Raw genomic sequence first — 25,854 nt, 5'->3', positions numbered from 1 at the left:
CGGGGACACTTTCCCTGGCCGTCCTGCGACCCGTCCGCCGGCCGGCCGACCGACCGGCCGACGGGCCGACTCCAGCCCGTCCGCATCCGGTCCGTGACGTCACCCATGGGCCGGACCGTCCGGCGATGTCACGGCCGGCAGCCCGTCCTCCGTCGCCTCGCGGCGGCGGCGCGGCACCGGCCGGCGGAGAAACCGACCGGTGTCGCTGGCCATTCCCAGGGGAGCGGCCGAGAGCGGCTGGGAACGCAGCCGGGGCGTGGGCCCTGCTACAGCCGGCGGCTGGGAGGGGCGGCCAGTGTCCTCTGCGGGCAGCCGCCGCTGGAAAGTGTCCGATTTCACTCTCCATGCCGGGTGCCCGGCTTGATTGGCCCGCGCCGTGCGTAGGCGGCGGTGCGTGCGCCGTTATCACCGGCGATGGTCCAGCGGTGGCGGGCGCACGCACACGCACATATCACGTCCGCCCACGCTCGCACTTCTCTAAGTGCCAGGATTGGCTGGCTCAACTGGCCATTTCGATCGCTATTGATCTTATCGTTGACTATGAGAAGCAGCTGAGCCCCTGTAGCGCACACCGGCGCAGTCATTCATTTCCCGACGGAGTTCGCTTTGCCGCCGGCAAGGTGCAGACGATGTCGGCACATGCAGAGCGCCCTGGCAGTAGGCAACGCCATTACCGTGCGCGTCATTGAGTCCAGGCCGGCAGAGCATCGCGAACGACCAGGGGCAGCCGGCGGCTGACCCAGGCGCAGCTGCCGGCCGGGGCACCCCGGCGGTCCGCGCGTGCCTGCAGGGCCGCAGCCTGGCCTCGCCCCGCCGGTTGGCGTGTCGGCCTGCCGGCCTCGCTCGTCCCGTCCAGTGCCCGCGTCAGGCGCCTGTTTACGGCGGTCCTCCGGCCCGCGGCCGAGCGTGACGGCAGGATTGACATTCCGTGGTGTCGACTGGAGTCGGCCAGGCGCCCGCCGCGCGTATTTACCCCGGATCGGACTGTCACTGGACGCCCACGCACACGCACACGCAGTGGAGATGACTGGTCCCGGATGCACCCGACCTTGACCAGGTCTGGGTGGGAGACACGAGGAAACCTCCGTCACCGCACTTGTGTTTGTCAGCATCACTGTCTGTGCGTTCGGACAGCGGTTGCATGGGGTCCGAGCGCTAGTGCAAGCTTTTGCAGCGTTCGGCACGTGCGAGGCTGCGGTACGCTCGCTCGTGACTTGTGGTTGTAGTCGGGGCGGAGGGGACACAAGCTGCGGGGAACAACGTGACACGTCGTTTCGCCACAGTGCCCAGTGTTTGTCCCAGGGTCACCTTCCCTGACCCAGAGACGTACGGGGGGGATAAACATGCATAATTTTATTTGTTTTTGACAGAGATGACTTTCCGATGACTCTGACGCGCGCTATCACGATGCTGACTGACCGTCCACACCTGCAAACGCAGCGCATGTCCATGTAATTATCTGGAACAAAATTCTCTTACTTCGAGCTTGGTATGCATTTATAATGCTCCGCATCAGTGGGTTGGTCGTCTCAAAGCTATATTTGTTCACCCATCAGGCCTTTCCTTCACTTCTGGATAACCGCTGTTTTTTGTGACGTTGACATAGCGCCCGACGCGTTGATTGGACGAGCCGCGGGGCGTGTCATGGCGCGGACATTTCCAGCTGAATACCATCCATGCATAAACTGCTCTGCCTGATCGTGGCTGGCATTCGCCCAGCTCACCAATCAGCGACATCAAGAGTCTACCCATTTCCCACCTATAGCACGCCGGGTCCATAAGGAACATGACACCCGTCGACCACGCGCCGATGGCTTCGTCGATCGATCCGCGCTGGACCGCGCCGGGCCGCTGACCCTCTGCGGCCACTCTCGCAGGTACGACTCGCTGACGGGTCTGCCCAGCTGCCAGCGAACCGTCGCGTTCGAGAAGGCGTCGGTCCTGTTCAACATGGCGGCGCTGTACAGCCAGCTGGCGGCGCGCCAGGAGCGCGGCACGCAGGAGGGCCTGGACAGTGCCGTCGACAGCTACCTGCGGGCAGCCGGCATCTACAGGTGAGGCCTGGACAGCACTGTCGACAGCTACCTGCAGGCAGGTGACATCTACAGGTGAGGCCTGAACAGCGCTGTCGACAGCTACCTGCGGGCAGCCGCATCTACAGGTGAGGCCTGGACAACACTGTTGACAGCTACCTGCGGGCAGGTGGCATCTACAGGTGAGGCCTGAACAGCGCTGTCGACAGCTACCTGCGTGCAGGGGCATCTACAGGTGAGGCCTGGACAGCGCTGTTGACAGCTACCTGCGGCAGCCGCATCTACAGGTGAGGCCTGAGCAGCACTGTCGACAGCTACCTGCGGGCAGCCGCATCTACAGGTGAGGCCTGGACAACACCGTTGACAGCTACCTGCGGGCAGGTGGCATCTATAGATGAGGCTTAGGCAGCGCTGTGGGCAACTATGTGCAGCTGATGTTTGACTGGGCTTGAGGTGGATGCTATAAAGTCGAGTGCTCGCAATTGCTCGAAGATCGATTGGTTACTACCACCATCATCGTCATCATCATGAGCTGCTGGAGTGTATTAGCATCACCATTCCACATTTCATCTCAGATGTCCCCAGAAACAATCTTAAATCGATGGCGCTGGTATTCCCGGGATTTCTCTTCGGTTTGTGGTGTACTCCCTGGACTGACACGACGCCGAACGCGATAATGTACTGATGTAGGCCGTCTGCTAACGAAACTTATGCTTAACAGGTACATCTTGGAGAACTTCTCGAACGCTCCAAGTCGAGACCTGGACGCTGATGTTTTGGACGTGCTGGCCAACCTACTGCTGGCCCAGGCCAAGGAGTGTCTTCTAGAGAAGCTGCTCCTTCCTGAAGAGAAGCAAGACCTCAGCGCTCAGCTGGATATTGGCCAGGAGGCCGCACAGGTGGGCATGAAAGACAATGACTAGCATACCATTTCCGGCCTGTCGTGGCGCCTTTTACAAATCCATGTTTGGTGCGGTAGTGTTTTAAAGGCACACATGATAAACAAAGCATACGATAAAGGATTCTTTCTGCTGGCGATTGGGACAAATAGTGGTCACCGATACTAGGCCTGTTTCCCAGCACGTCATGATATATATATATATATATATATATATATATATATATATATATATATATATATATGTTTTGAGTTTTAAAGGATAAAAAATTGTGCACTTCTGTTGGAAAACATCTAATATATATATATATATATATATATATATATATATATATATATATATATATATATATATATGTATATATAATTATATATTTCATATGCATAATTATTTTTTTCCGGTGCAAAAGTACCATCCTGCCATGCCGGAATTTTTAAGCTCTATCGTACGCCCCGTATCTGCCACGGCACCGAGATCTCTGAGCAACCGCTCTGTTACCGGCAGGTGGCCGAGGTGTACCACCGGCTACGGGAGCAGATGGCAGCACCGTCCGTGCAGGAGTCCCTGCCCGTGTCGTGGCAGCAGCTGATCCACATTAAGGAAGTGTATTACACCGCCATTTCTCACCATCATTTCGCCGTCGGTAAGTGCCGACCAGACAGTCACAGAACAGATTGGCGTTGGATGACGCTGCCGAAATGTGCACTGAAAATAGCACCAGAGGAATCATTTTGCCAACAGGCAGCGGGCGAGTATATTGCTGAGGTAGCCTCTGTGTTAATACATGGCTGGCACGGTCTCTGAAATTCAATTTAGACGCGTAAAAATGCATTGCCTTTATCTGCTGTGCTCTACACTATCTCAATGACATTTGTCCTGGCATGGGTTGTATGCTGTTCGTACTTTGACAACAGTTCGGGTCCGATCCGATCAATGTACATATCCTGGCTTGCTTTACCGCAGGTGGTGCCCCAAGCACAGCTCAGCTAGCTCTGGCTCGTGAGGCTTATACGTGTTCTTTGACCAGCTCGCTTAGCTCCAGACAGGCAGAGAACAGGTGCATATGAAACTAACGACTGCTGTGTATGCCAGGATTTTCAGCTAGCTGCCGCCGTTTCTGATTAATCGAGACCAGAAACACAGCATGCAATTTATTATGAGGAGTTATTGGATGAGGCCCGGCCGATGGCTCGCTGGCTGTAGCGCAGTGGTGACCCCTGCACTCGTGCTCGACTGTGCACAGGCCTGCTGGAGCACGAGGGTCCCCTGAGCAGGAGAATGGCCGACACGCTGCAGCTGTCGCAGAGGGACCGGGAGGGGCAGCTGCTCTCCGTTGAACACAAGGTGCCGCACAACAAGGTCCAGCAGGACTACCTGGGTACGTCACAGCTGACCGTCAACGCTCATCTGGGATCAAGGGGGCCAGCGTGAAACCCAGCTGTCCTCGAGGTGGACGCGGGTGCACTGGCGAGCATGTTGATGTAGTTGGCCTTGGGGTGCGTCAACCGCAAGTGTTTGCATTATCCCTGTGTTCTTAATTTTACCTGGCCACGACCGAATCCCTACTATATGTGGGCTCACGAGCAGCAACGCATACAAGATGATCGGAACCGTGTTGCTGCGAGATCGGACCGCCCCCTCCCCCTCCCCCCGCCCGCCGCCAGGCGGCCCTGACCGCCGCCCTGACCGCCGGTGCCGTTCCCAGCCAAATGCCACCTGCGCGAGGCCATCGTGCTGCACGAGGAGAGTCTGCGCCTGTACCGGATGGCGCGCGAGCTGCGCAAGCGCGACATGCTGCGCCACGTGCTGCGGCTGGCGCTGGAGCTGAGCAGCGAGCAGTACGGCCTGCTGGAGCGCGAGGACGACTTCGACGAGCCGGTGGACGCGCCCGTCGTCACCGGTACGATACTGATGGGATGCGATGCACGGGTGCGATGCTGATGGGATGCGATGCACGGGTGCGATGCTGATGGGATGCGATACACGGGCGCGATGCTGATGGGATGCGATGCACGAGTGCGATGCTGATGCGGTGCGATGCACGGACCGGTGAGCCGGCTGACACGCGGAGAAGAGGATAAACATCGTTTATGACTCCGGATGTGCGGCTTTGATGATTTCCCTCGAGCGAGATGCAGGCTAGCCGTGTGTTGCCGATACTAGCAAGGTCCATGAATGCACCCTAGTGCGAGGTTTGTGATCAAACCAAATGCTAAGCGCAGCAATATTCTGTCCGTTTCCTAAGGCCCTAACAAACTCGCCGCGAAGCCAGTAAGCAGACAGTATACCGGCGCGGGAACAGACCCCCCCCCCATCCCGGGTCTCCGCCGCGCTCTGGAGCGTGTCGCCTCCGTTGCAGGCTCGTCCAAGTACCAGCTGTCACTGCAGGCGCCCGACTTCAGCCAGCACCAGGTGACCGACCTGTTCCGGGAGCTGGGCCCGGTCGAGGTGTTCTCGGCCCACCACCACTGGTCGGCGCCGCGGACCGTCCACATCCACCGCCTGCCCGGCGAGGGGCTGGGCTTCAGCGTCAAGATGGAGGCGCCCGTCGTGGTGGTCGGCGTGGAGCCGGCAGGGCTGGCCGAGGTGAGGGATGCCACCTGGTTCGTCCGCTCGGGTTGTTTTTCCTGTTTTGATACTGAAGTGTGATGCTTTTGACAATGCCTTCTATTGTGCTAGTAACCCCTAGAAGTTGTCTTAGTCTCAGCTAAATTCCGACCAGTGCCACTACAAGCTACCTCGCCACCATTTTTATTTTCGCTGATTTTGAGATTTAGAGGAATAATTATTAGAATTGAGCGACTCGTGGTTGCTTGCCTCGTGATCAAGCTGGCCGGAATAATGAACAGCGATGAGCAGTGATGCTAAGCGGGAACATCGGTTTTCAAATGACGCCGTCTCCAGTTAGGTGCATACCACATCTCTGATACAACGCGCCATGCTTCTCGGTCTGAACAAAGGCCCAGAGCGGCGGTGTTTCCATACCTTGCCGCCAGGGGCGCTGCCGGTCCCAGGCCTTGACTAGGCGTGACGTGCGCTATGGCCGTGCCCCCAGCGCGTCGGTCTGAAGGAAGGCGACTACATCGCCGGCCTGAACGGCGAGGACCTCAAGTGGAGCAGCCACACGGAGGTGGTGGCGCAGATACGGCGCGCCGGCAGCGAGTTCCAGCTGCACATCATCACGCCCATGGACAAGACAGAACAGGTGAGGCGGCGTTCGCGGCGCACGGCCGCAGCTCGTCAAACACGTTCGGTGTGGGTCAGGCTGCGGCTGCGGTGATTGGTGGATCAGCTGTCGTGTGGAACGCAAAGTTATGGGAAGCACGGTGGCGGCAATTGAACAAGCAGTTTCTGCTGTGCAGCCTCTTGCGCCGAAAAGCACACCATGTGCGCCTTTGACCAGCATCGTGTGTGTGCCCGTCACGAGGACAGTGTGCGCCGGCTGCGGTAGTGCTTGTGAATGGGGCCACTTCTCATCGGAATTTCGGCAATCGGCATAACGAACAGGGCACCCGAGCCCTGTTCGTTGTACCGGCATGCATGCTGAAGGCAGGCCGATACACTCACGGTAGCCTGGTGCTGCCCGCGAGCTGGGGGTAAACCAGCTCCCCTGACCGGTACCCGCTGTCTCGGCAGACGCCGGAGCCGCCGCGGCCGCCGCCCATGCCGCCGCTCTCGGACAAGACCTGGGGCTCGCTCTCCAGCTCGGGCGTCAGCTCGGGCGTCTCCAGCCGCAAGCCGAGCCCGGCCAGCAGCCTGGCCAGCCAGAACAGCAAGGGCTCGGCGCGCCGTCACTCCTGGAACCCGTTCAAGAAGGGCTCGCGCTCCGACCACCCCGAACTGTACATCAGCAACGTGGTGCTGCGGTGAGGCCGGCCAGCCCGCCCCATCTGTACATACGCCATCCTCTCATGCGTGTGTGCGTGAATGCGTGAGAAGGCGCGCCGTGGCGGTCGCGCCGCTCCTGGCCGCTCGCCCCCGGGCGAGGGTCGCCGCGAGGCGGCAGCACCGGCGCACGGCGTGCGCTCCCATCAGGCCGCCCCCAGCGAGGGTGTAGCCGCCTAGCAACCGCGAGCTCGTGACGTGCAGACGAACATCAGCGCGCGGTGCGTGTAGTCGTGTGCGGCGCGCTGGACGGGCTAGCTGATCGACGGTCCGCGCTCTCTTGCCACGTTGACATGTGTCGTGTAGTGTATGAAACGTTATCTGATTGATGTTAGTCGCGTTAGATACGTGCAGTCACGTTGATTTATCATGCAATTTTATCGTGGGTGACAGGAGTGCCCCAGTGTAATGTAATCGTGTAATTCTGTTGCTGGATCGTGACGTGCAACGACTTGGGCCAAACCACCTCGCGCGTGTGCGGGCACATTTTCGTAGAGGTGCCGTCGGAGATGAAACTTACAAATGTCGATGTAACGCTATTGTGATATTCGAAGCCGCCTGGAGTAATCCAGTCGTGTTTGTCAGCGCGCTCAGCTGACACTCGCATAATGTGCATATTCAATAAACGTGACATTGGGGAATCATAGCATGCTTGTCAATATGCAAAGTTGCTACCGCGCAGCTGCCCCTAGCAAAATCCGCGCATTCACATACTATAATGCGTGTGTACATACATGTGTAGTGCATGTAAGCATGCACTACTCACGGGCTATTTTCTTGGCTGAAGTAAACATCTTCGGGTCGGCGCGCACGCTGGGCGGAACTTTTCGCAAGACCTCTCCACCACGGTGCCCGAACAGTCACCAATTATCGATACCTCCTGTCGTGCCCTTGGCGCCATTCTTACGAGCCCCGACCCATGCTAACGTGCGTCAGTCCGTGACACAGGCGCTATGGTTGCGTGTGACCTCCGTACGGGTCATCTCGACGCGTCGTCACAGAGCATGTCCAGGCCGCAGAGTGCGCCAGACGAGAGCGGCTGTTCTTTGCCTCGAAGTGGACGACTCGACTCATATTGCAACGTAATTAGCGGAATGCCAACAGGATCCCGGTACGTTGGCAAGACGCGCACAAACAGCACTTTGAAAACATTATAATGAGCAGCACTGTTGACGCATTCAAGACCTTGACATTGTGTTTTCCTTGGATTCCGAAGCTCTTCTTTGCAGTGCTGTGGTACTTTTCTGCGAAGTTAGGCGATTCTGCGTAGGCTCAGAATCGACTCGGTTTGTTATCGTTTGTAGCGATAGGATTGGTATAAGCGCACCGTCCATTGCGCCGCGGTGGGCCGGGGTGGCAGCAGACCCGGCCACTTGTCAGTGGACGACGGGTAGTTAAGCAAGTTAGTTTTTTTTAAAAATGGCAGCAAAGCTTCTCGACCGATCGCAGACTTAATCCTGCCTTTGTGAGACAAGGTGAAGTGCACTGAGAATGTTGACACAATGACGCGCAAGACCTCAAAAATGAAACGAAAATTTGATAAAAACCATATATGGGCATTCTCCTTCACGAGACATGAAGTATGTGAAAGTCATTTCGCCAAAGCGCGTACACCACAATTACAACAGCAGCATTTGTCACATGAAGCGATGGAGAGGACTAGAATTACTGCAACACATCACTGACAAACAAACACACGCAAAACGCCAATCTGGCTGACGACACGTACGACAACAGTTCATGCGATAGATTAATGAACTATTCAAACACCACACACACCGTCCGCAGAACCCTTTCGCAACCTACACAGTATTGCAGCGCCACGCGATCCACTTACTCCACAATTCATCACTGGCAGTGACAAAGCTGAAACAACAACTACAGACGGCCCCAAGGCTCCTGCAGCGCCAAAGCTTTACCGGCGGAGCCAGCACCACTCAATCGAAATGCTGACCACACCCCGACCCCCCTACCCGCTCCGGGCTTCGCACAGAACCCCACACGCCTCACGCGTCCGGCTCCAGCTCACGGTCCAAGACCAGCTGGGCCTTCCAGTCCCCTCCCGCCACGCAGTCGAGCTTTGTACCATCTCCTCGGCCTTGTTTGTACCTCTTGGAACAGCCGCTACCCAAACGGTGCCCCACGCTTCTAAACGTGTTCGGTAAGCGACCATGCAGGTCACCGCGTGGTTGCCTTTGATGTGCGCTCTGATGGGGCGCTGTGGCATTTGTCCCGGTGACTTGTTTGGTTTGTCCATTTGTCCAGAGCCATGGATGTGCGCTGCGAGCCATTGGCTTGGACAACTCTTCCATGCTCAGATTGTCCTGAGTCGTGCCCGCATACCTCGCCTGCTGCGCCGGTCATGGTACGGCACCAGCCGACGTGCGTGCTGGACCCGTGCAGTCGCCCACAGTTCACCCGGGCGTTTGCTGCATCCCCGGTGTGACTTGGAAGCGGTCTGCGCACTCGTCGCTCACTCGCGCAGCTTACCAGCTGCACGTTTCTACCTCACGCCGTTCTGGGCCTCCGCATCCGGCCGGGCTTCGGCCGTCACGTGCGCCGCGGCCTTGCCGTCCGGCGCGGTTCGGGCCCCGGTCCTCACCGCTCGCCGCGGCCCGGAACCTGATCCTCACCGTCCGGCGCGGCCCGGACCCCGGTCCTCACCGCCCGGCGCGGTCCGGGCCCCGGTCCTCACCGCTCGCCGCGGCTCGGAACCTGGTCCTCACCGCTCGCCGCGGCCCGGAACCTGGTCCTCACCGTCCGGCGCGGTCCGACCTCCGGGTCCTCACACTTCGACGGGGCACGAGTTGAGCAGCACGTTGGTCAGCTGCGCCATGTCGGTCCAGTCCCGGCGTACGCCGTTTATCTCGATGTTGCGGATGCAGCCTTTGAAGTTGTCCGGCTGCAGCAGGATCGAGTTGCTGGCCCGCTCTAACGGAGAGAAAACAGTGCGAACGTCAGAACTGGGGCGCTGGAGCACCGCACTGCACCGGCGCTGCACACCCGGGGCATATAATCATCATCATAATCATAATCATAATCATAATCATGACCAGCCTCGTGAGCAGGTGAGCGGATGACGTACCGGGCAGGCCGCCGATGTATAGTGGGAAGCCTCCGCTCGGCGTCTGGCTGGGTCCGTTGGCCGAGAAGCCGTACCTCTCCGGATACCTGTCCACCTTTAAAGTCGCCTGTCGGTGCAGAGGCATGGGTCACTGGTGTAAAGATCTCACGCTGGCGGTCTGCGCACCAGCCGCCAGCAAACTGACCTTCGCGCAGTCTTTCATTTTTGGCGGTCCATGTTGGTTTTGACGGATATTTGAAGGGAGACGGTGCCAAGTGCGCAGCGGACGTACCTGGTACCTGACATAGTTGGCTTTGACGCTGTGCCAGCGGTTATCGCACACGGTGAACTTGGTGGGGAACTTTTGCCGAGCTCGTATTGGCTCGGAGCCGCCGTTGTGAACTGAGAAGACCACCTGAAATGAAAGACACGCGGCGAGATTTGTCAGACACGACGTACTCTAACGGGTCAGAAACTCTGGAGCACATCCACCTAATATGGTTGCTTAAATGTCTTTGATTGTCTAACTTAACTCGCTTAGCAAAATGTAAACGAGTTCTGTATGTTTTATCTAAATTGCGGCAAGCTTCATGAAATGGTATTCAGCAAACATAGATAAAACAGTAGTAATAGCCTTATTCCTTGGGAGAAAAACCAGAAGAATGGAGATATAGTTGGGTTGACATGTCAGTGACGTGCTTTTATCAAAACAAGAACGGAAGTGAATTCACGGAAGTACTGCACACCACTGTCTGCCGATGAGGTGCGCGCGGTCCGTGTCCGTGCTGTGAAACATGCGGTGGCACGCACCTGGCCGTCGGTGATCTCGAGGGAAGAGCGCCGGCCCGCCGGGCGGTCCTGCCACGCTTATGAGCACTCCACTCAGCTCCGTCGTCCGAAAGTCCACCGCCAACTCCACAATACTCCCCAGCTGGAAACTGTCATCTGCCGGCGGTCCGGATGGTGGTCAGAGGGGCCCGCCGCACGTCAGACGGACGGCGTCAGAGGGGTCCAGATGGTGGTCAGAGGGGCCCACCGCATGTCAGACGGACGGCGTCAGATCGCGGTCAGAGGGGCCCGCCGCATGTCAGGCGGACGGCGGCAGATGGGTCCAGATCTCGGTCAGGTGGGTCCAGATCGCCGTCAGAATGGCCCGCCGCACGTCAGGCGGACGGCGTCAGATGGGTCCAGATCGCGGTCAGATGGGTCCAGATCGCCGTCAGAGGGGCCCGCTGCATGTCAAGCGGACGGCGTCAGAGGGGTCCAGATCGCCATCAAATGGTACCGATCGCCATCAGAGGGGTGCAGATCGCGGTCAGAGGGGCCCGCGTCAGGCCAGTTGCTTGGGCATGGATCCGCTTTTGAGCGATTGCGCTGGCGAGCACCACCAGGAGTAACCCAGTCACTTAGTGCACAAGATCAACTGGGTCCCCGTTTTCGTCCTTAAACGTGCACGTGATCATGTGCGCGCCGCGAAGCCGAGGTGTAGTAACTTACACCGAGCCTAAATCGGTAGCGCGCCCTGAGTGGATTGCGACGAGCCTTATACCATGACTGGCGGAATACTTATTGGTTATCATCCTGTGGACGGTACCAAAACCTGAGCCAATGATGACCCCATATGACCCCATATGACACCATAAGTACTATCCGTCGCAGCTTCAAAGAAGTGTATTCCATTGAAAGCTGCATGAAACTGCGATTAAAAGTACTGCAAAAGTATTGGGTGCTGGACACTTCAAAGCACTGGTTACCTTCACCAGCGTAAATGAGATAGATCATGATCATGAGCATGATCGGTAGACGCTTACCATACGTAGCGAAGGCGTCCCCGGCGAAGAAGGTGCCCAGTTCCACCCGGGCCATGCACTGGCCCACCCTGTGAATGATGTTCCTCCGCGATGGCAGGTCAATGACCCGGCCGCGCACCTCCAGCTGCTTCATGCAGCCTTTGAAGCCCTCCGTTTGCTGGGGACGTGGAGCTCTGTGTCAACTTGGCCCTAGCACTGGTTCATCTAGTATTCACTTGTGAACTGGCTACCACCAAAAAAGAAGGAAACACTCGGTCAGTTATGTGAACCATGCCACAAATAATGAAGTGTTAAGCCACTATGCCACGCAGTCCCCCATCGCTTGCATAATCACCAGCAGTTCGAGCTTCTTTTGGCCGGGCAGGCGGCGGACGCTGAGCGTGTCGACGCCCTCTTGCGGCAGGCCGCCGATGTAGAGGGCGCTGCCGGGCCGCAGCGTTTGCGGGCCGCGTTTCTTGGCCACCGGCACGCCGCTCACCCGCAGCGTGTACCGGCGCCGGCGCTTCTCCAGCGTCACCTGCCGAGTGGCGGCGCTCGTGAGCCGCTCAGAATGGACGTGGGTGGGGAGGGGGCGCTAGTGGGCGGCTTCAGAACGTCGGGTGGCGCTGGTGAGCCGCCCAGAACGCCGGGGGGGGGGGGGTGCTGGTGAGCCGCTCAGAACGTCGGGGAGGGGGGCTGGTGAGATCGCTCAGTAACGCCGGGGGGGGCTTGTGAGCCGCTCAGAACGCCGGGGGGGGGGGGGCGCTGGTGAGCCGCTCAGGACCCGGGGGGAGGGGGGCGCTGGTGAGTCGCTCAGAACGCCGGGGGGGGGGGGGTGCTTGTGAGCCGCTCAGAACGCCGGGGGGGGGCGCTTGGTGAGCCGCTCAGGACGCCGGGGGGGGGGGGCGCTTGTGAGTCGCTCAGAACGCCGGAGGAGAGGGAGCTGGTGGGGCCGCTCAGAACGTCGGGGGAGACTGGTGGGCCACTCAGAGCGCCCCAGCCGCGGACGCGGGGGACCAGCAAGGCAACACACGGCGTGACGGCACCCAGGCAGAGGCCCAATGCCTTGCTGACCTGGCGCGTGATGGCCGGCACCTATGAACTCTCCACAATTTACAACTATGGATGTACGATGTACAGCTATAGATATAGATGTATGGTGTAGATGTACGACGCGTAGATATGTACTCATAACTACGATGACCATTCCGATCACTGTCATGCCAGGATGACAAGTCGCACATTACGCCTCCCCCCTCCTCCTCACTAGTGTTTAGGCACGTTGCATTTCTCCAGACGTCTGGGAGACATCAGGCACCCGAACAAGCAGCCGGCGGGGCTCTCTCGCACAGCACTCACCATTTTCCAGTCTCCGTCGTTGAGCTGTCCCTTGGTGCTGAACTCCATGCCTCTCCTGCCCTTCTGCACGTTCAGCACGACAGCGCCGTCTCGCAGGCTCAGCGTCAGTGTCGAGACGGACGCGTTCGGCCGCCGGGCCGAGCCGCGCCCCTGCCGGGCGACGAGACCGGTCATCACCCCACCGCGGGGTCAGGACCGCGACCGACCCGTGGTCTGCGCGCCGCGACAGACCCTCGCGCTGGGGACCGGTCCTGCCCGTCTCTCCTCGTCACCAAACTCATGGCGGAGTTGCGCATCGTGGATATTTACTTGGAGCAGGAGTATCACAATGTAGGAAAGTGGCCACTGACTACCTCAGAAATGTCCAGAGCACGCAATGATGATAGGATTTCAGAAACTTAGAGACAATGCAGATGTCAAACGGTTTGAACGAAATACAGCGGTGCTGTATCGAAAATGAAATATGCATGGGCGTTCCGACATCTGCGGAGATAACTTACCTCATTATAAAGTAAAAGTCCATTGGGGTAAAATGTCCTAAAATCGAGTGTTATATTGAAGTCGGATCGTAGGTCGCGCTTCTTGATTGGAACGTACACGTGGCTGAAGGGGTTGTCACCAAACTTGACCGCTCTGAAAAATATCGACATTTCCTTGAAGACGAATTCTATTATATAAATGGTACCGAGGTCAATGGGAGGTCAGAATATCACGACGTCTGTCCTATGTTTTAACTTAGATGTAACAAACAGAGCAAGGCATAAGAAGTTAAAAGGACCCACGCTTTTGAACAAGACCAAAGTCCAACAGACCTTAGGCAAAGAATAGACAGTCCAGAAATCACTACCGACGCCCTTCCCTTTGTCACATTGTTTTTTGGAAGCATTAAATTTCTGTTTGAACGCATCGAGCTCAATCCTCACGGCGGGTCATGCAGTGATGTTTGAAAAACCTCCGCTTGAACTCGGACAGCGAGCCACGATTCTTGTCATACAACACCCCGACTGTAAATGTAACACAGTTTGAGCCTGACGACAAGTTATCGCTGTGGTTCGACTTCAACACCTCGTCCCAACCACAAGGCACGACAACAGCACGACGGAGCTCGGTTCGGCGTGGAGGCAGCCGAGTCAGCTCTCCATAGCTTCCGCGACCGCTGGCAGCTGTGGAGAGCTCGATGCGAAAGTGACGCCTCAACATGACGTCATTTCCTGTGTAACTACGACCTGCGCCCGGATCATGTGCAGTACTTATCATTCTAGTCTATGTCGCCATTTGTCAATTTTGGAAGGACTTCTTGAGTACAAACCCACGGTTCGTTACGCTAAGGGTCGTAACTGGATGGTATCAATTCAAAACTTGAAAGATTTACGCCATAAATGACGTGACGAGAGGTTTGACGCTGTCAGCAGGCATCACATTCCATCCCTTCATACAACACAGATGGCAGCAATGCAAACAAAAAGTAATCTGAAAAGCAAGCCGCAACGAAAGGAAAAATTGACCCCAGACAAAGTCGCTGACGTGCGTCGCCGCGGTCCGTCGGGTGAGCTCAGGTGAGCGCTGCTGTGGTGCGTCAGTTGAGCTCAGGTGAGCGCTGTTGTGGTGCGTCAGTTGAACTCAGGTGAGCGCTGTTGTGGTGTGTCAGTTGAACTCAGGTGAGCGCTGTTGTGGTGCGTCAGTTGAGCGCGGCGAGCGCTGTTGTGGTGCGTCAGTTGACGCAGGTGAGCGCTGTTATGGTGCGTCAGTTGAGCGCGGGTGAGCGCTGTTGTAGTGCGTCAGTTGAGCGCAGGTGAGCGCTGTTGTGGTGCGTCAGTTGAGCTCAGGTGAGAGGTGTTGTGGTGCGTCGGTTGAGCTCAGGTGAGCGCTGTTGTGGTGCGTCAGTTGAACTCAGGTGAGCGCTGTTGTGGTGTGTCAGTTGAACTCAGGTGAGCGCTGTTGTGGTGTGTCAGTTGAGCTCAAGTGAGCGCCGCTGTGGTGCGTCAGTTGAGCTCAGGTGAGCGCCGCTGTGGTGCGTCAGTTGAGCTCAGGTGAGCGCAGCTGTGGTGCGTCAGTTGAGCTCAGATAAGCGCCATGGGCCAGGTGAGCTCACCTGGCCTCCAGGGTGAGCTGGGACGGCTGGTTACAGCTGGTCGGGTCAGGCTCCGTGGCCATCTCGTGAAGCATGCGACCCTTCTGCAGGTCCCCGTTGCAGCGACCAATGGCCACGTGTTGGTGTCGCAGCGGCGGGTCAAACAACACCAGGCTGCCGGCCGAGTCCGGGGTGTCAACACACTCGCAGAACGAGACTAGTCTCGCACGAGACTAGGACTCGCAAAACGAGACTAGAGTCATTACCGGTCAAATAACGTCGTCCATCGCTCTCCATGGCACAGATAGGTCTCGTCAAAAATCGCAAATAAGGCTAACGGTCTCCAAAGCCTCACGACCCTGACATCCGATCGCATCCCTGTGCACTGCATGGGCACTCACTCTTCCTCGAATATCACGTCCGTGATGCAGCCCGAGAACGGTGGCGGGACGCCCTCGAAGGGCACCCGGAGCCCTGGCGGCAGGCCGCCGAAGTACAGGCCGCCCGCGTTCGGCGCCTGCACGCCGGAGGAGCCGCGGGGCAGCTGGCCGGACGCCGCCACAGCGTCCGCCACGCGCAGCTCCACCCTGCGGCAAACGGCCCGTCCTGCACTGAAGGCGGCTCCTCGACGGCGATCGGTTCGGGTGTGCACCCCGCTGGGGAGGCTACCACAACAACGTCGGCGGTTGTCCGGCCTTTAACGACGGCTGGTGCGGTCAACGGCGTGGGACAATTTCGCAGCAACTTACGAGCATCTTCTCGCATAAATCGCGATCTATACTGGAGCATGACGTAACTAGCATCATGATCGTCTACGAGATCAATCAAGACACCATAAGGTTCCTTTTTCGGGCTATATGACGAACACTACACTTCGTATTTCCTCCACATCGACCCAGAACCCAACCTCTCCGTAGCCCTCGCCGTCCCGGCCTCTATGCCGACGGTGTCGAGCCGGGCCGTACCTGCGCCTCTCCTTCAGCACGTGCACCGTGTGGAAGCGGCCGTCGCTGAAGAGGTCGGCGGCGGTGAGGACGAGCTCGCCGCTGCCACCGTTGATGCGCAGCGTGAGCCGGCTGGCGTTCAGACTGAGCGCGTAGTACTCCCGGAGCATGGCCGAGTCAGCCATCGCCTGCCGGAAGACGGACACCGGTCGCCGGTCACCGAACCCAGCGAGGGACACAACTAACCGACATCCAGAAGGGGATACGGGTCAGGAGGGGACACGGGGTCAGTCTGGAAGACTAAACGAGAGAGACGTGTCAAGAGGGGACACGAGGCCGGTCTGGGGGACTGAACGATGGACACGGGTCAAGAGGGGACACGAGGGCGGTTTAGGGGACTAAGCGAGGGACACGGGTCAGGAGGGGACACGAGGCCGGTCTGGGGGACTGAGCGAGAGACACGGGTCAGGAGGGGACACGAGGCCGGTCTGGGGGACTGAGCGAGGGACACGGGTCAGGAGCGGGCACGAGTCCGGTCTGAGAGACAAAGCGAGGGAGAGGTCGGTCTGTGAGGCCAAGCGAGGGACACAGGTTATTAGAGGACCCGATCAGATCGCCTGTGAAAGATCAATCATCCAGGGATGTGCAGCCAATGACACAGGTATATCAGGGATAAGTGGCTGACCGGGTGCACCAGTCAGGGCCACACGGTCAGGGATATGCAGCGATCAGGGACCCACATCCCGCCAGGGACGGGGGACGGACAGGCGTGGGCACTATCTCTGGCACCTACAAGGGGAGCTAACAGCCAGAGACACGTATACTATTGGTCGAACCTTCAACACCAGACTTTTCAAGCCGTCCTCGGTCCTGTTCCATCTGTAAAGCACCTTTCGAAAGGCTTTCGCACGAAAGTGCTAAGTCTCAGGCATTGATAGCTGTGCAACACTAGATCTCCGGTTTGAAGTGGGCCAGCAGGCCTTAAACCACTCACATTTGATTAATCGCGAAGCCTTACATCTAACTAAACAACGATTCAACATATGCCGCGACAGACTCTGCACATGTACAACCTCGGATTAATCGAGACGTAACAAAGCCCATTCTGGTGCGCACCCTCGCGTTAATACCGACCTTGTCAGCGAACGTGGACATGAGAAGCAGGCCGTCTGACGCGGTGGTTTTGAACGAGAAAGCAAAGCTGGACATCTTCCTCAGCCGGTAAGAGTTCGTCTCCAGGTAGCCATCGCCGTGGAACCCCACAGTCTTCAGGAGCTGAGGGACAGAGATTCGTGGTGTTTACACGCTTAGGCGGCCTTTGGAGACTAATGATATCCGACTATACATATGAGGTTATGATTTGGGACATCGCCTCCTGTTGGGTTTGACTGCTGGAACATTCCGTGCTCGGAAAGCCCGTTAAAACCTAACGACGGGCGAAGTTCAAACCCCAGCCCCTCCGCAATGGAACACAACGCATCAGCGAGAAATAACTCCAATAGTTACGTGTTTTATAGTAGCGTCCAACGCAGGCGACCAATCCGCATCAGCCAAGTCAACCACGGGCTATTTCCCAATGCTACCTGCCGGCCGCCGCACCCTAGGACGCCGCACAGACGCCCTGTAGCGCCATCTGCCCTGACCTGGGACCGGTAACCTGGCGTGACCTCACTGACCTGACCTCCGCAGCCGGGCGTGACCCCGGTGGAGTTGCCGACCCGGAGGTTCTGCGGTGTGAAGCCGACCTGCAGGTCGTCCATGCAGCCCAGCAGCGGCACGAACGTGTGCTGCGGCCAGCGACTCTGACGGAAGTCTGGCGGCACGCCGCCGAAGTACAGCTTGGCCGTGTCCAGCGCCAGGTTGAAGGAGCGCGGCGGCGCGTCGCTGCTGCTCTCCGGGTGGAACGCGCTCTCCTTGTCCTCGTCGTGGTTGGCCTTGAGGATCACTGGAAGGGACGAACGCGCAGGCAGCGGCGTTTATATGGGCCGAAAGGGTTACCATCTGTGACGGACGTGCGATGTGTGGGGCGTGGGTGTGGCTGCCGCACGGTCGCGCGGGCTGGCCGGCATCTGCTTCATGGGGCACTCCTGTTCTTTGACGCACGTGTACTCGTCGACTCACTGACGTAGAAACTCCCCACGATAAGGCAGGCCGACTGCGCGATGTTATAAGCACACAGAGGGACTAAAAAACTGTTGAATGGAAGATGAATGATAACGAAAGCGAGCGTCACACTACGCCGTTGAATGACTTACCTCGATTTCCAACCTTTGTTGCCTCAACCATGGTCCAGTTGCCCGTGTTGTATTTGCCATTAGTTGACACTACGAGGACGTCTTCTTTGCTGAAGCCCACTCGCGACACCAGGTTGCCGTTTCGCATCTCAAGACTAAAGAATTGATCCTGTAGGTAATAATAGGCATAAGCGCAACGATAGTATGCCTCAGGTACTGATTACTACGTTGAGAACCAGCCATTTGTTGCACCAGAATAAATCGCGCAAACCTATCTCATTATCTTCTTCATGTGAATCCACCCACATTGATCTGCATTGATCACGTTGATCGGATCCACATCGTGTCTAATCGTTATGTGGGACGGATTTAGGATAGAAAACAAGAACAGATGCAAACGACGTTTCGCCACACTGAAGCCAGTACGCTCCAAGAGCAGTGTGCACCATAACGGCGTCTTCTTGGCCCACTCAGTCCATTCCGAAATGCATCCGAAGCGCTGTTATCACGAGCAAATACCTGAAAACCACTTCAACAGCCCGTGCAGATTTTCCAAACGTCATCGCCACCGTCTTAGCACGCTCTGCAAGCACCTGACAACCGCTATACCGGACCTCACATGACCCCACCCGACGCCGACGCACCTTCTCCGCGTTGACGGCGAGGAAGAGCAGCGCGTCCGAGTCGAACGTGCGCACGTTCATGACGACCGAGTACATGCCGCGCACGGCCACCTGGCCGGGCCGCAGCGGCGGCAGCTCGGCGTAGCCAGCGCCGTCGAAGCTGTATCCCGGCGACGTCACCAGCTTGTCGTCACTGGCGACGTCGAAGAGCGCCGTCAGGAAGAGCGAGAGAGAGAGAGAGAGAGAGAGAGAGAGAGAGAGAGAGAGAGAGAGAGAGAGAGAGAGAGAGAGAGAGAGAGAGAGAGAGAGAGAGAGAGAGAGAGAGAGAGAGAGAGAGAGAGAGAGAGAGAGAGAGAGAGAGAGAGAGAGAGAGAGAGAGAGAGAGAGAGAGAGAGAGAGAGAGAGAGAGAGAGAGAGAGAGAGAGAGAGAGAGAGAGAGAGAGAGAGAGGAGAGAGAGAGAGAGAGAGAGAGAGCGACAGCGGCCGGCCGCGCCCAGCATGCAGCGAGTACCGTCATGACGCATTGTCCGATCTATCATCGCTCTGTTCGGTAACGATATTTTTGAAGTTCTCGAACGAGATTTCGGGTACGTTAGCCACGTGCCCAAATGTTGCAATTTGCTCCGTTTTTAGATGGCTCAGTTCTGTTCATACAAACAGTGCTTGACACGCAGGGAGGCACATGCTTAAAATAGGCCTATGTTTGACCTGGCCTGCATTTGGCGGGCCGCTTAAATAAATCAGAAAGCCGCAGGTGGGAATGCCTGCAGCACGTAGACGAGCAGGTGAGCAACCGCTGCTCAGAAAATGATACTGTAAAGAACCATCGACGAGCAAAGCACGGGAAAAAGGTTACCAGTCCGCAATTATGGTTAGGTAAGGTGAACAATGGACGTCACGTAACGTCGTAAGGCTCCAACGACACACGAATATCGCTGCAGCAGCTATTTAAGCTACTACCAAACGTGACTGGACATCGACTGCACGGGCTCGCGGAGCCTTCGCGAGGCCGTGTGGCACCGCTGGGGTATGAACGCGACTGCCGCTAACCTGGGTCCAACCCTGCAGGCGCCACAGCCATCGCTGGAGCGGAAGTTCCAGAGGCCGATCGGCTGGCCGTTCAAGACTGCCCGGTCCAGACAGCCAGCGAACCTGCCAGACAGAAGGGGAGGGCCGTCAGGAGAGGAGGACCCCATCCGCACAGGTGCGCGGTCGGCTCAGAACAGTAACCCGCTGCAGTAGGGACGTCTCTCATACTCTGAATGCAGGGACGACACACGGCATTAACAGACTATGTACAGACTGGTCCTTGCATTATTTCCGCCGTCAGGTACGACACGCCTCCGTACGACGGTACGTGCCGCCGTACGTGCCGCCGTACGACGGCGCGGGTTTTGGAGCGACACTTTTAATCCGGTACTGAAATATCTGAACTATCAAATTGAGCCAACACCGATACAAACAACAAATCCTGAATGGAGGTCACTCCACCTGTCTCGGGGCGGCTGACCTTTTGGTGGTGACGCTCCTCGAGGCGCCGTCGGGGAGGCCGCCGATGTAGACCGGGTCATCGGAGGTCAGGTCCATGACCGAGAAGCCGGCCGTCGAGACCGCCGTCACCGTGTCAGGCACCTTCCGGCCCACATCGGACCGGTACACAGGCCTCACCGACAGGCGGCCCAGGTTGCCAATTCTGAAAACAGAAATACGGCCGGTGCCACGGCTCCGAGGTAGGGAAAGCCTCTTGTTTGTTTTTTTTTTAGATGAAAAACCCGGATCTGACCCCGCGAAAAGTCTGACCTCCTGACGTGTGAGCCTGCGTGAGTCCTCGGTGCCTGACCTCTTGATTTATGACGACGCATCTGACCCGGCGTGCGGCCTCATATCTGTCCTCCTGGCATTCGACCTGCATCCGACCCCACGGTTTGTGACTTCCCATGCCGTGTCTAACCCCGTGCCTGGCCTTCTGGCACCTGATCCCTCTGGCACCTGACCTGATCTGCCCCTCCGGTACCCCCCCCCCCCCCGTCCCCCCCGATATCTGGTCCCTTGTCTGACCTCTCGGCGTTGATGATGTACCAGCTGCTGTCGGAGAGCAGCTGCTCATCGTTGGTGTCCAGCCTCTGGGGATGGTCTACCATCTGCGTCTGGCCCCCGTTGTTCCAAAGAAAACGGATCGTCCGGTTCACCATTTCGATAGCCATGAAATCTTTCTGAAAATGTGCACCAGGACACGAATGCATGACATGCACAGTGCAAAGCAATTGATCATGTAAGGAAAACGTCAACATCATGAACTCATTGGATTATCGTCATATCTCCATTACATGCATGATTTATGTGGCGTTGTGGGAAAACTAATCTACATAGCATACTTTATCGTATCAAAGGTTACACATCCCAGCATTATCGTCACAGCACCTCCGACTATTTCCATTTCTCCTTCTGTCACTAAATATGCCCATTTTCTTTACGCAGAATACGCTAGTTAATGACATTGTACAACACTGACGCCCGAGTTCGGGTCTTCCCCATTATTCAGCGTTACTGTTAATGTAACCAACTGCCACACCGGCATGACAAAGTGAGATCTTTTTTCTTGTTGCCACCTGCATTACTACCAATGGTACCGGAGAGTCCATTACTCATGAAAAGGTGGCTGAGAACGATGTGACCTAACGCGACAGGACCCCGCAGTGCGGAATTGTGAGCACGCATGTAATCGAGTCACATAGCCCCCGGGGCAAAGAAGACCACCTCTTCCACGCACCGTTCAGTACGTCATCACAAGAAGGCACAAGATACAACGAGGCGACGCAGTAACCACGTGTAGCACGCCACGTCAGCTGGTATCGCGCCGACCGTGGGGCGCTGTCCGACGGGAGGGCGTGACGCCGCGGCGCACCTGTCTGTCGGCGGCCAGGTAGAAGAGGAGCGCGTCGCGCGCGGCCTCGTCGGAGACGGCAGTAGTTGAGCCGTACGGACGACGTGGTGCTGGGCTGCAGCTCGGCCGCCCGGTATGTGCGCGTGCACGCGCCGCTGGCCGCCTCCCCCGTCAGCGAGACGCGGATCTGGGCAAGGGCCAGCGGTGAACACTGCGATCTGAACGCAGCGCCGAGTGATGGCCATCTAATAACGTAGTGGGAGACCATGACAGGGGGATGCTGTGCCTCACTACATTCCACTCTTTTTTCTCTTTTTTAGTAGAGGTTGGTGGGTTGCAGCAGACAGCGAAGTTTGTAGTATGCCGGATGACTGATGGCCGCGAATGTGAATAAGTAAAAAGCCGCGCGACTTTGGCGCATAGCTGCCCTGACTGGCACCTCCGCCCTCATCGCTTACGTTCGATGCCGCTTGGCGGGCCTTCAGGATCTTGTTTTTGAGGTTCTGCAGCTTGAGGCCGACGCCGTCGCTGAGGGCCTCAACGTCTGCCGCCTTCATCTCCACGTCCAGGGCGCGGAGGTCGGCCTTCGTCAGGCTCTTCCGCGCCTCATCCACTGGAAAGCGCCATGTTATGAAGCGGTCGGTGTCGGGTGCCCACTCACAACTCGGCCTGGTTTATTCTCCCGCAATATCCGAGTCCGAAACGTCCATGTCCTAGCTCGAGCTACTCAACAACACGCCAGTTGATATTGAAGGTTTGTGGCGGATAGCCTGCGCCAGGCAACTAGGCAACGCAATCAGGACATCAGAAACCAGGGCAATACTAGCAAGCTGAGATCGTTGCGGTATAGAGCGGGTGATCGGTTCTCTTTCATGCAAAGCATGCAATGCACTCGGCATGTGCAACACTTTATCAGCTGTCTGACCCAGACGCGGCGCAGCAGGGTGGAGTGGGGGGGGGGGGGGGGGGGGGGGGGGGGGGCAGAGGAGACAGTGTTGCCTCCATTGTTGGCAAGCGGGGGATCAAGAGTATGTTCTTGCCATTCAGAATTTTTGGGAAGTCCCTTTTCCCAGAGTAAAGGCATTTTAGCTACCCGTACGTTACCAAAGTTCAGATCATGTAGACCCCATAACTGACCTAGAGAGTCATAAATCAGGCTCAAGAGACCATTTTCTACAGCAAGAGGCTCGTTTTCCGCACCATGACGCCACCTTTTCTCATAAGGTAGCCCATGCTCCGGACGAGTAGCCTCAATGTTACACTGAGAGCGTCCCTTTGCTTACTCGGAAGACACCATCACGAACTAGAAGGCGGTGGTCTGGGTTAGGAGGAGCTCACTGTATTCAGAAGGGCCCAATTTCTAGGTCAGGATGCCTTTGCCCTTTCCCGGGAAACCCTTGGAAAGTCCGGCCCAAAACCCGAAACCCGTGACGCCGCTCCTGGTCTGACCCACCGTGAGCTTGGCTTAATGATGGCTTCAAACTTCCTTACTGAGCAGACAAAGCTGATAAAAACTTAACGCGAGCCCGCCTGCCGCACCACATAGTCATGCACATTCGGTCCGCCGACTCCACCAACACATCGTGGTTTCTAAGGTAAGGTCCAGACCCAGCGGCTGACAAGCGAGGTAGCACCCCATGCCGTGCGGTCTGTGGGAGGCTACAAAACCGCTGGCGGTGGAGGGTCCCATTAAGTGGCGGGAGACCTGCTGCCCCTCCGCGGCCGGCGGGCGGGCCTCACCGGTGCGGGAGGCGTTGCCGATGCCGTCGGCGCCGGCCTGCTGCAGCCGGCGCAGACCGGGCCGCAGCTCCGTCTCCAGGGCCGCCTGCACGGCCTCTACGCGGCTCAGCACGAGCTCGGACGCGGCCAGAGCCGCCTGCGAGCGGTTGGCGGCCCCGCGAGCCGCCTCCGTCACACCTGAGGGTCAGGCCAGGTCAGGTCAGGGTCAGGTCCGGTCAGGTCAGGTCAGGTCAGGTTAGGTTAGACCCACCACGAGCCGTCTCCGTCACACCTGAGGGTCAGGTCAGATCGGGTAAGGTTAAACCCACTACGAGTCGCCTCCGTCACACCTGAGGGTCAGGCCAGGTCAGGTCAGGTCAGACCGACTACGAGCCGCCTCCGTCACACCTGAAGATCAGGCCAGGTCAGGTCAGGTCAGACCGACTACGAGCCGCCTCCATCACACCTGTGGGTCCGGTGAGCTCAGGTCAGGTCAGGTCAGGTTAGACCCACTACGGGTCGCCTCCGTCACACCTGAGGGTCAGGTCAGATCGGGTCAGGTTAAACCCACCACGAGTCGCCTCCGTCACACCTGAGGGTCAGGCCAGGTCAGGTCAGGTCAGACCCACTACGAGCCGCCTCAATCACACCTGAGGGTCAGGCCAGATCGGGTCAGGTTAGACCCACCACAACCCGCCTTCGTCACATCTGAGGTTCAGGCCGGATCAGGCCGGGTCAGGTCAGGTCAGGTCAGGTCAGACCCACTACGAGCCGCCTCAGTCACACCTGAGGGTCAGGCCAGGCCGGGTCAGGTCAGATCAGACCCACCACGAGCCGCCTCCGTCACACCTGAGGGTCTGGTCAGATCAGGTCAGATTAGACCCACCACAACCCGCCTTCGTCACACCTGAGGTTCAGGCCAGATCAGGACAGGTCAGGTCAGGTCAGATCAGGTCAGGTTAGACCCACTACGAGCCGTCTCCGTCACACCCGTGGGTCTGGTGAGCTCAGGTCAGGTCAGGCCTACTACGAGCCAATCCCGTTACACCTGTGGGTCAGGCCTAAGTCAGGTCAGGTCAGACCTAATATGAGCCGCCTGCGTCATATCTGCCGGCTAGGTCTGTCAAGACATCCCGGCAGAGACACCAAGACGCCTCCAGGACACCTCAAATGGTCGGATAAGCTATCTGAGGTCATGTCACGAAAGTCCAGGTTAGCTCTATTTTGCCCATCATGCCCCAAAGTCACGGAATCAGATTCAGTAAGCGACACAAACACATCCCACATGGTATACCAAAGATCACTAACTAACTAAAGTCTTAACTAAATGACCCGTGATATCGTTGCCAACTCTCTGGCGCGACGCAGCTGGTACCTTGCGTATCTGAGCGCGTTTGGTAATCATCCAAAGTACGACCTTTCACGGCCATGGGACAGCATCCACTGCCAAATCGGCATCCTGCTCATGGGACTGATGCGGGCGCGGGACAGCGACAGTGACTAACTGCTCTGACTGAATGGCTGACTCAGATACGGTACACCGTGAGTGTCTCAACAATGGTCACTTTCCCCTGTCTAATTCAGGCAAAACATCGCGAAGGACTCACCACTCAACTCCAGTAGCATCCAACATCCTACGGGGACTGAGTTCGACGTGACAAGATAACTGGCGAAGGAGAACGGCACCCAATGCACCTAACCTAACCTAACCTAACCTAACCTAACCTAACCTAACCTAACTTAACCTAACGGAGCTGAGCACTGACCGATATCGTCCAACGTCTGCAGCTGAAGCCTGACGTCTTGATCCACAGCAGCGACCTTGTCGAGTGTCCCGTTGATTCGCTGCAGACGCTCCCTACTGGCTGCGAGCTTCTCTGAAAGCTCCACCACCTGCCGGTTCGGGCGAAAACAGCATGCATGAAGGCCGTGCCGGACCGGATGTGCTAAAAGCCAATACGAACAGGAGTTTCATGCTATAAGGTTATGAAACGTAAGCAATTGTGACATGGGGGGACTTAATATATATATATATATATATATATATATATATATATATATATATATATATATATATATATAGTCATCAGGTAAGTTTAACTGTGGCAGGGGTTAAGCCACACAATTACCAGCCCACACCCCCCACACCCCCCACACCCAACATATCGTGATACTGACCTGTCTCTTCACCACTTCAGCCGCCTTGAGCAGTTCTTCCGATCTAGTCTTGGTCTGCGTACCCAGTGACACCAGGGAATCAGTGTCCGCGGGATACGCCTGTAACAATGGAATGCCTGCACAAGTGCGCTCGTGGAGTGCGACAGAGTGCAAAACAACAGCGGCACATGC

General features: G+C 57.3%; 3 protein-coding genes across 3 annotated transcripts in view; 1 reads left to right on the top strand and 2 right to left on the bottom strand.

Annotated features, from left to right (window-relative positions):
• The window catches only part of LOC119089742 (rhophilin-2), a 56,156-nt gene extending 48,693 nt beyond the window's left edge, over window positions 1–7,463 (top strand). The window contains exons 7-14 of the mRNA XM_037212554.1: window positions 1,878–2,054; window positions 2,755–2,932; window positions 3,437–3,575; window positions 4,176–4,310; window positions 4,638–4,832; window positions 5,292–5,518; window positions 5,988–6,137; window positions 6,569–7,463. Of these exons, the coding sequence (XP_037068449.1) occupies window positions 1,878–2,054; window positions 2,755–2,932; window positions 3,437–3,575; window positions 4,176–4,310; window positions 4,638–4,832; window positions 5,292–5,518; window positions 5,988–6,137; window positions 6,569–6,802 (1,435 nt within the window). The 3' untranslated portion in view covers window positions 6,803–7,463. The remainder of the gene's footprint in view (window positions 1–1,877; window positions 2,055–2,754; window positions 2,933–3,436; window positions 3,576–4,175; window positions 4,311–4,637; window positions 4,833–5,291; window positions 5,519–5,987; window positions 6,138–6,568) is intronic.
• Window positions 7,464–9,602: 2,139 nt separating this feature from the next.
• LOC119090013 (laminin subunit alpha-1-like) lies at window positions 9,603–21,938 on the bottom strand. The gene is given in 20 exon segments (XM_037212811.1): window positions 9,603–9,748; window positions 9,903–10,008; window positions 10,174–10,296; window positions 10,692–10,715; window positions 10,717–10,826; window positions 11,693–11,849; window positions 12,027–12,209; window positions 13,031–13,180; window positions 13,531–13,663; window positions 15,123–15,275; window positions 15,503–15,688; window positions 16,067–16,233; window positions 17,180–17,320; window positions 17,722–17,990; window positions 18,301–18,448; window positions 18,924–19,095; window positions 19,953–20,054; window positions 20,413–20,595; window positions 20,961–21,115; window positions 21,808–21,938. Coding segments are annotated over 19 exon segments (2,799 nt in total). The 5' UTR covers window positions 21,107–21,115; window positions 21,808–21,938.
• Window positions 21,939–21,957: 19 nt separating this feature from the next.
• LOC119090012 (laminin subunit alpha-1) overlaps window positions 21,958–25,854 on the bottom strand; it is a gene marked incomplete at its 5' end in the record, with an annotated part of 11,963 nt that continues 8,066 nt past the window's right edge. Inside the window, 8 exon segments of the mRNA XM_037212810.1 lie at window positions 21,958–21,973; window positions 22,198–22,399; window positions 23,527–23,566; window positions 23,627–23,703; window positions 24,077–24,097; window positions 24,334–24,354; window positions 25,272–25,398; window positions 25,684–25,782. Of these exon segments, the coding sequence (XP_037068705.1) occupies window positions 21,958–21,973; window positions 22,198–22,399; window positions 23,527–23,566; window positions 23,627–23,703; window positions 24,077–24,097; window positions 24,334–24,354; window positions 25,272–25,398; window positions 25,684–25,782 (603 nt within the window).

Source organism: Pollicipes pollicipes, unplaced genomic scaffold (assembly GCF_011947565.3).
Source record: "Pollicipes pollicipes isolate AB1234 unplaced genomic scaffold, Ppol_2.1 Scaffold_3087;HRSCAF=3621_pilon_pilon_pilon, whole genome shotgun sequence".
NCBI classification, from domain to species: domain Eukaryota; kingdom Metazoa; phylum Arthropoda; class Thecostraca; order Pollicipedomorpha; family Pollicipedidae; genus Pollicipes; species Pollicipes pollicipes.
This window is presented reverse-complemented; position numbering and strand designations above follow the sequence as displayed.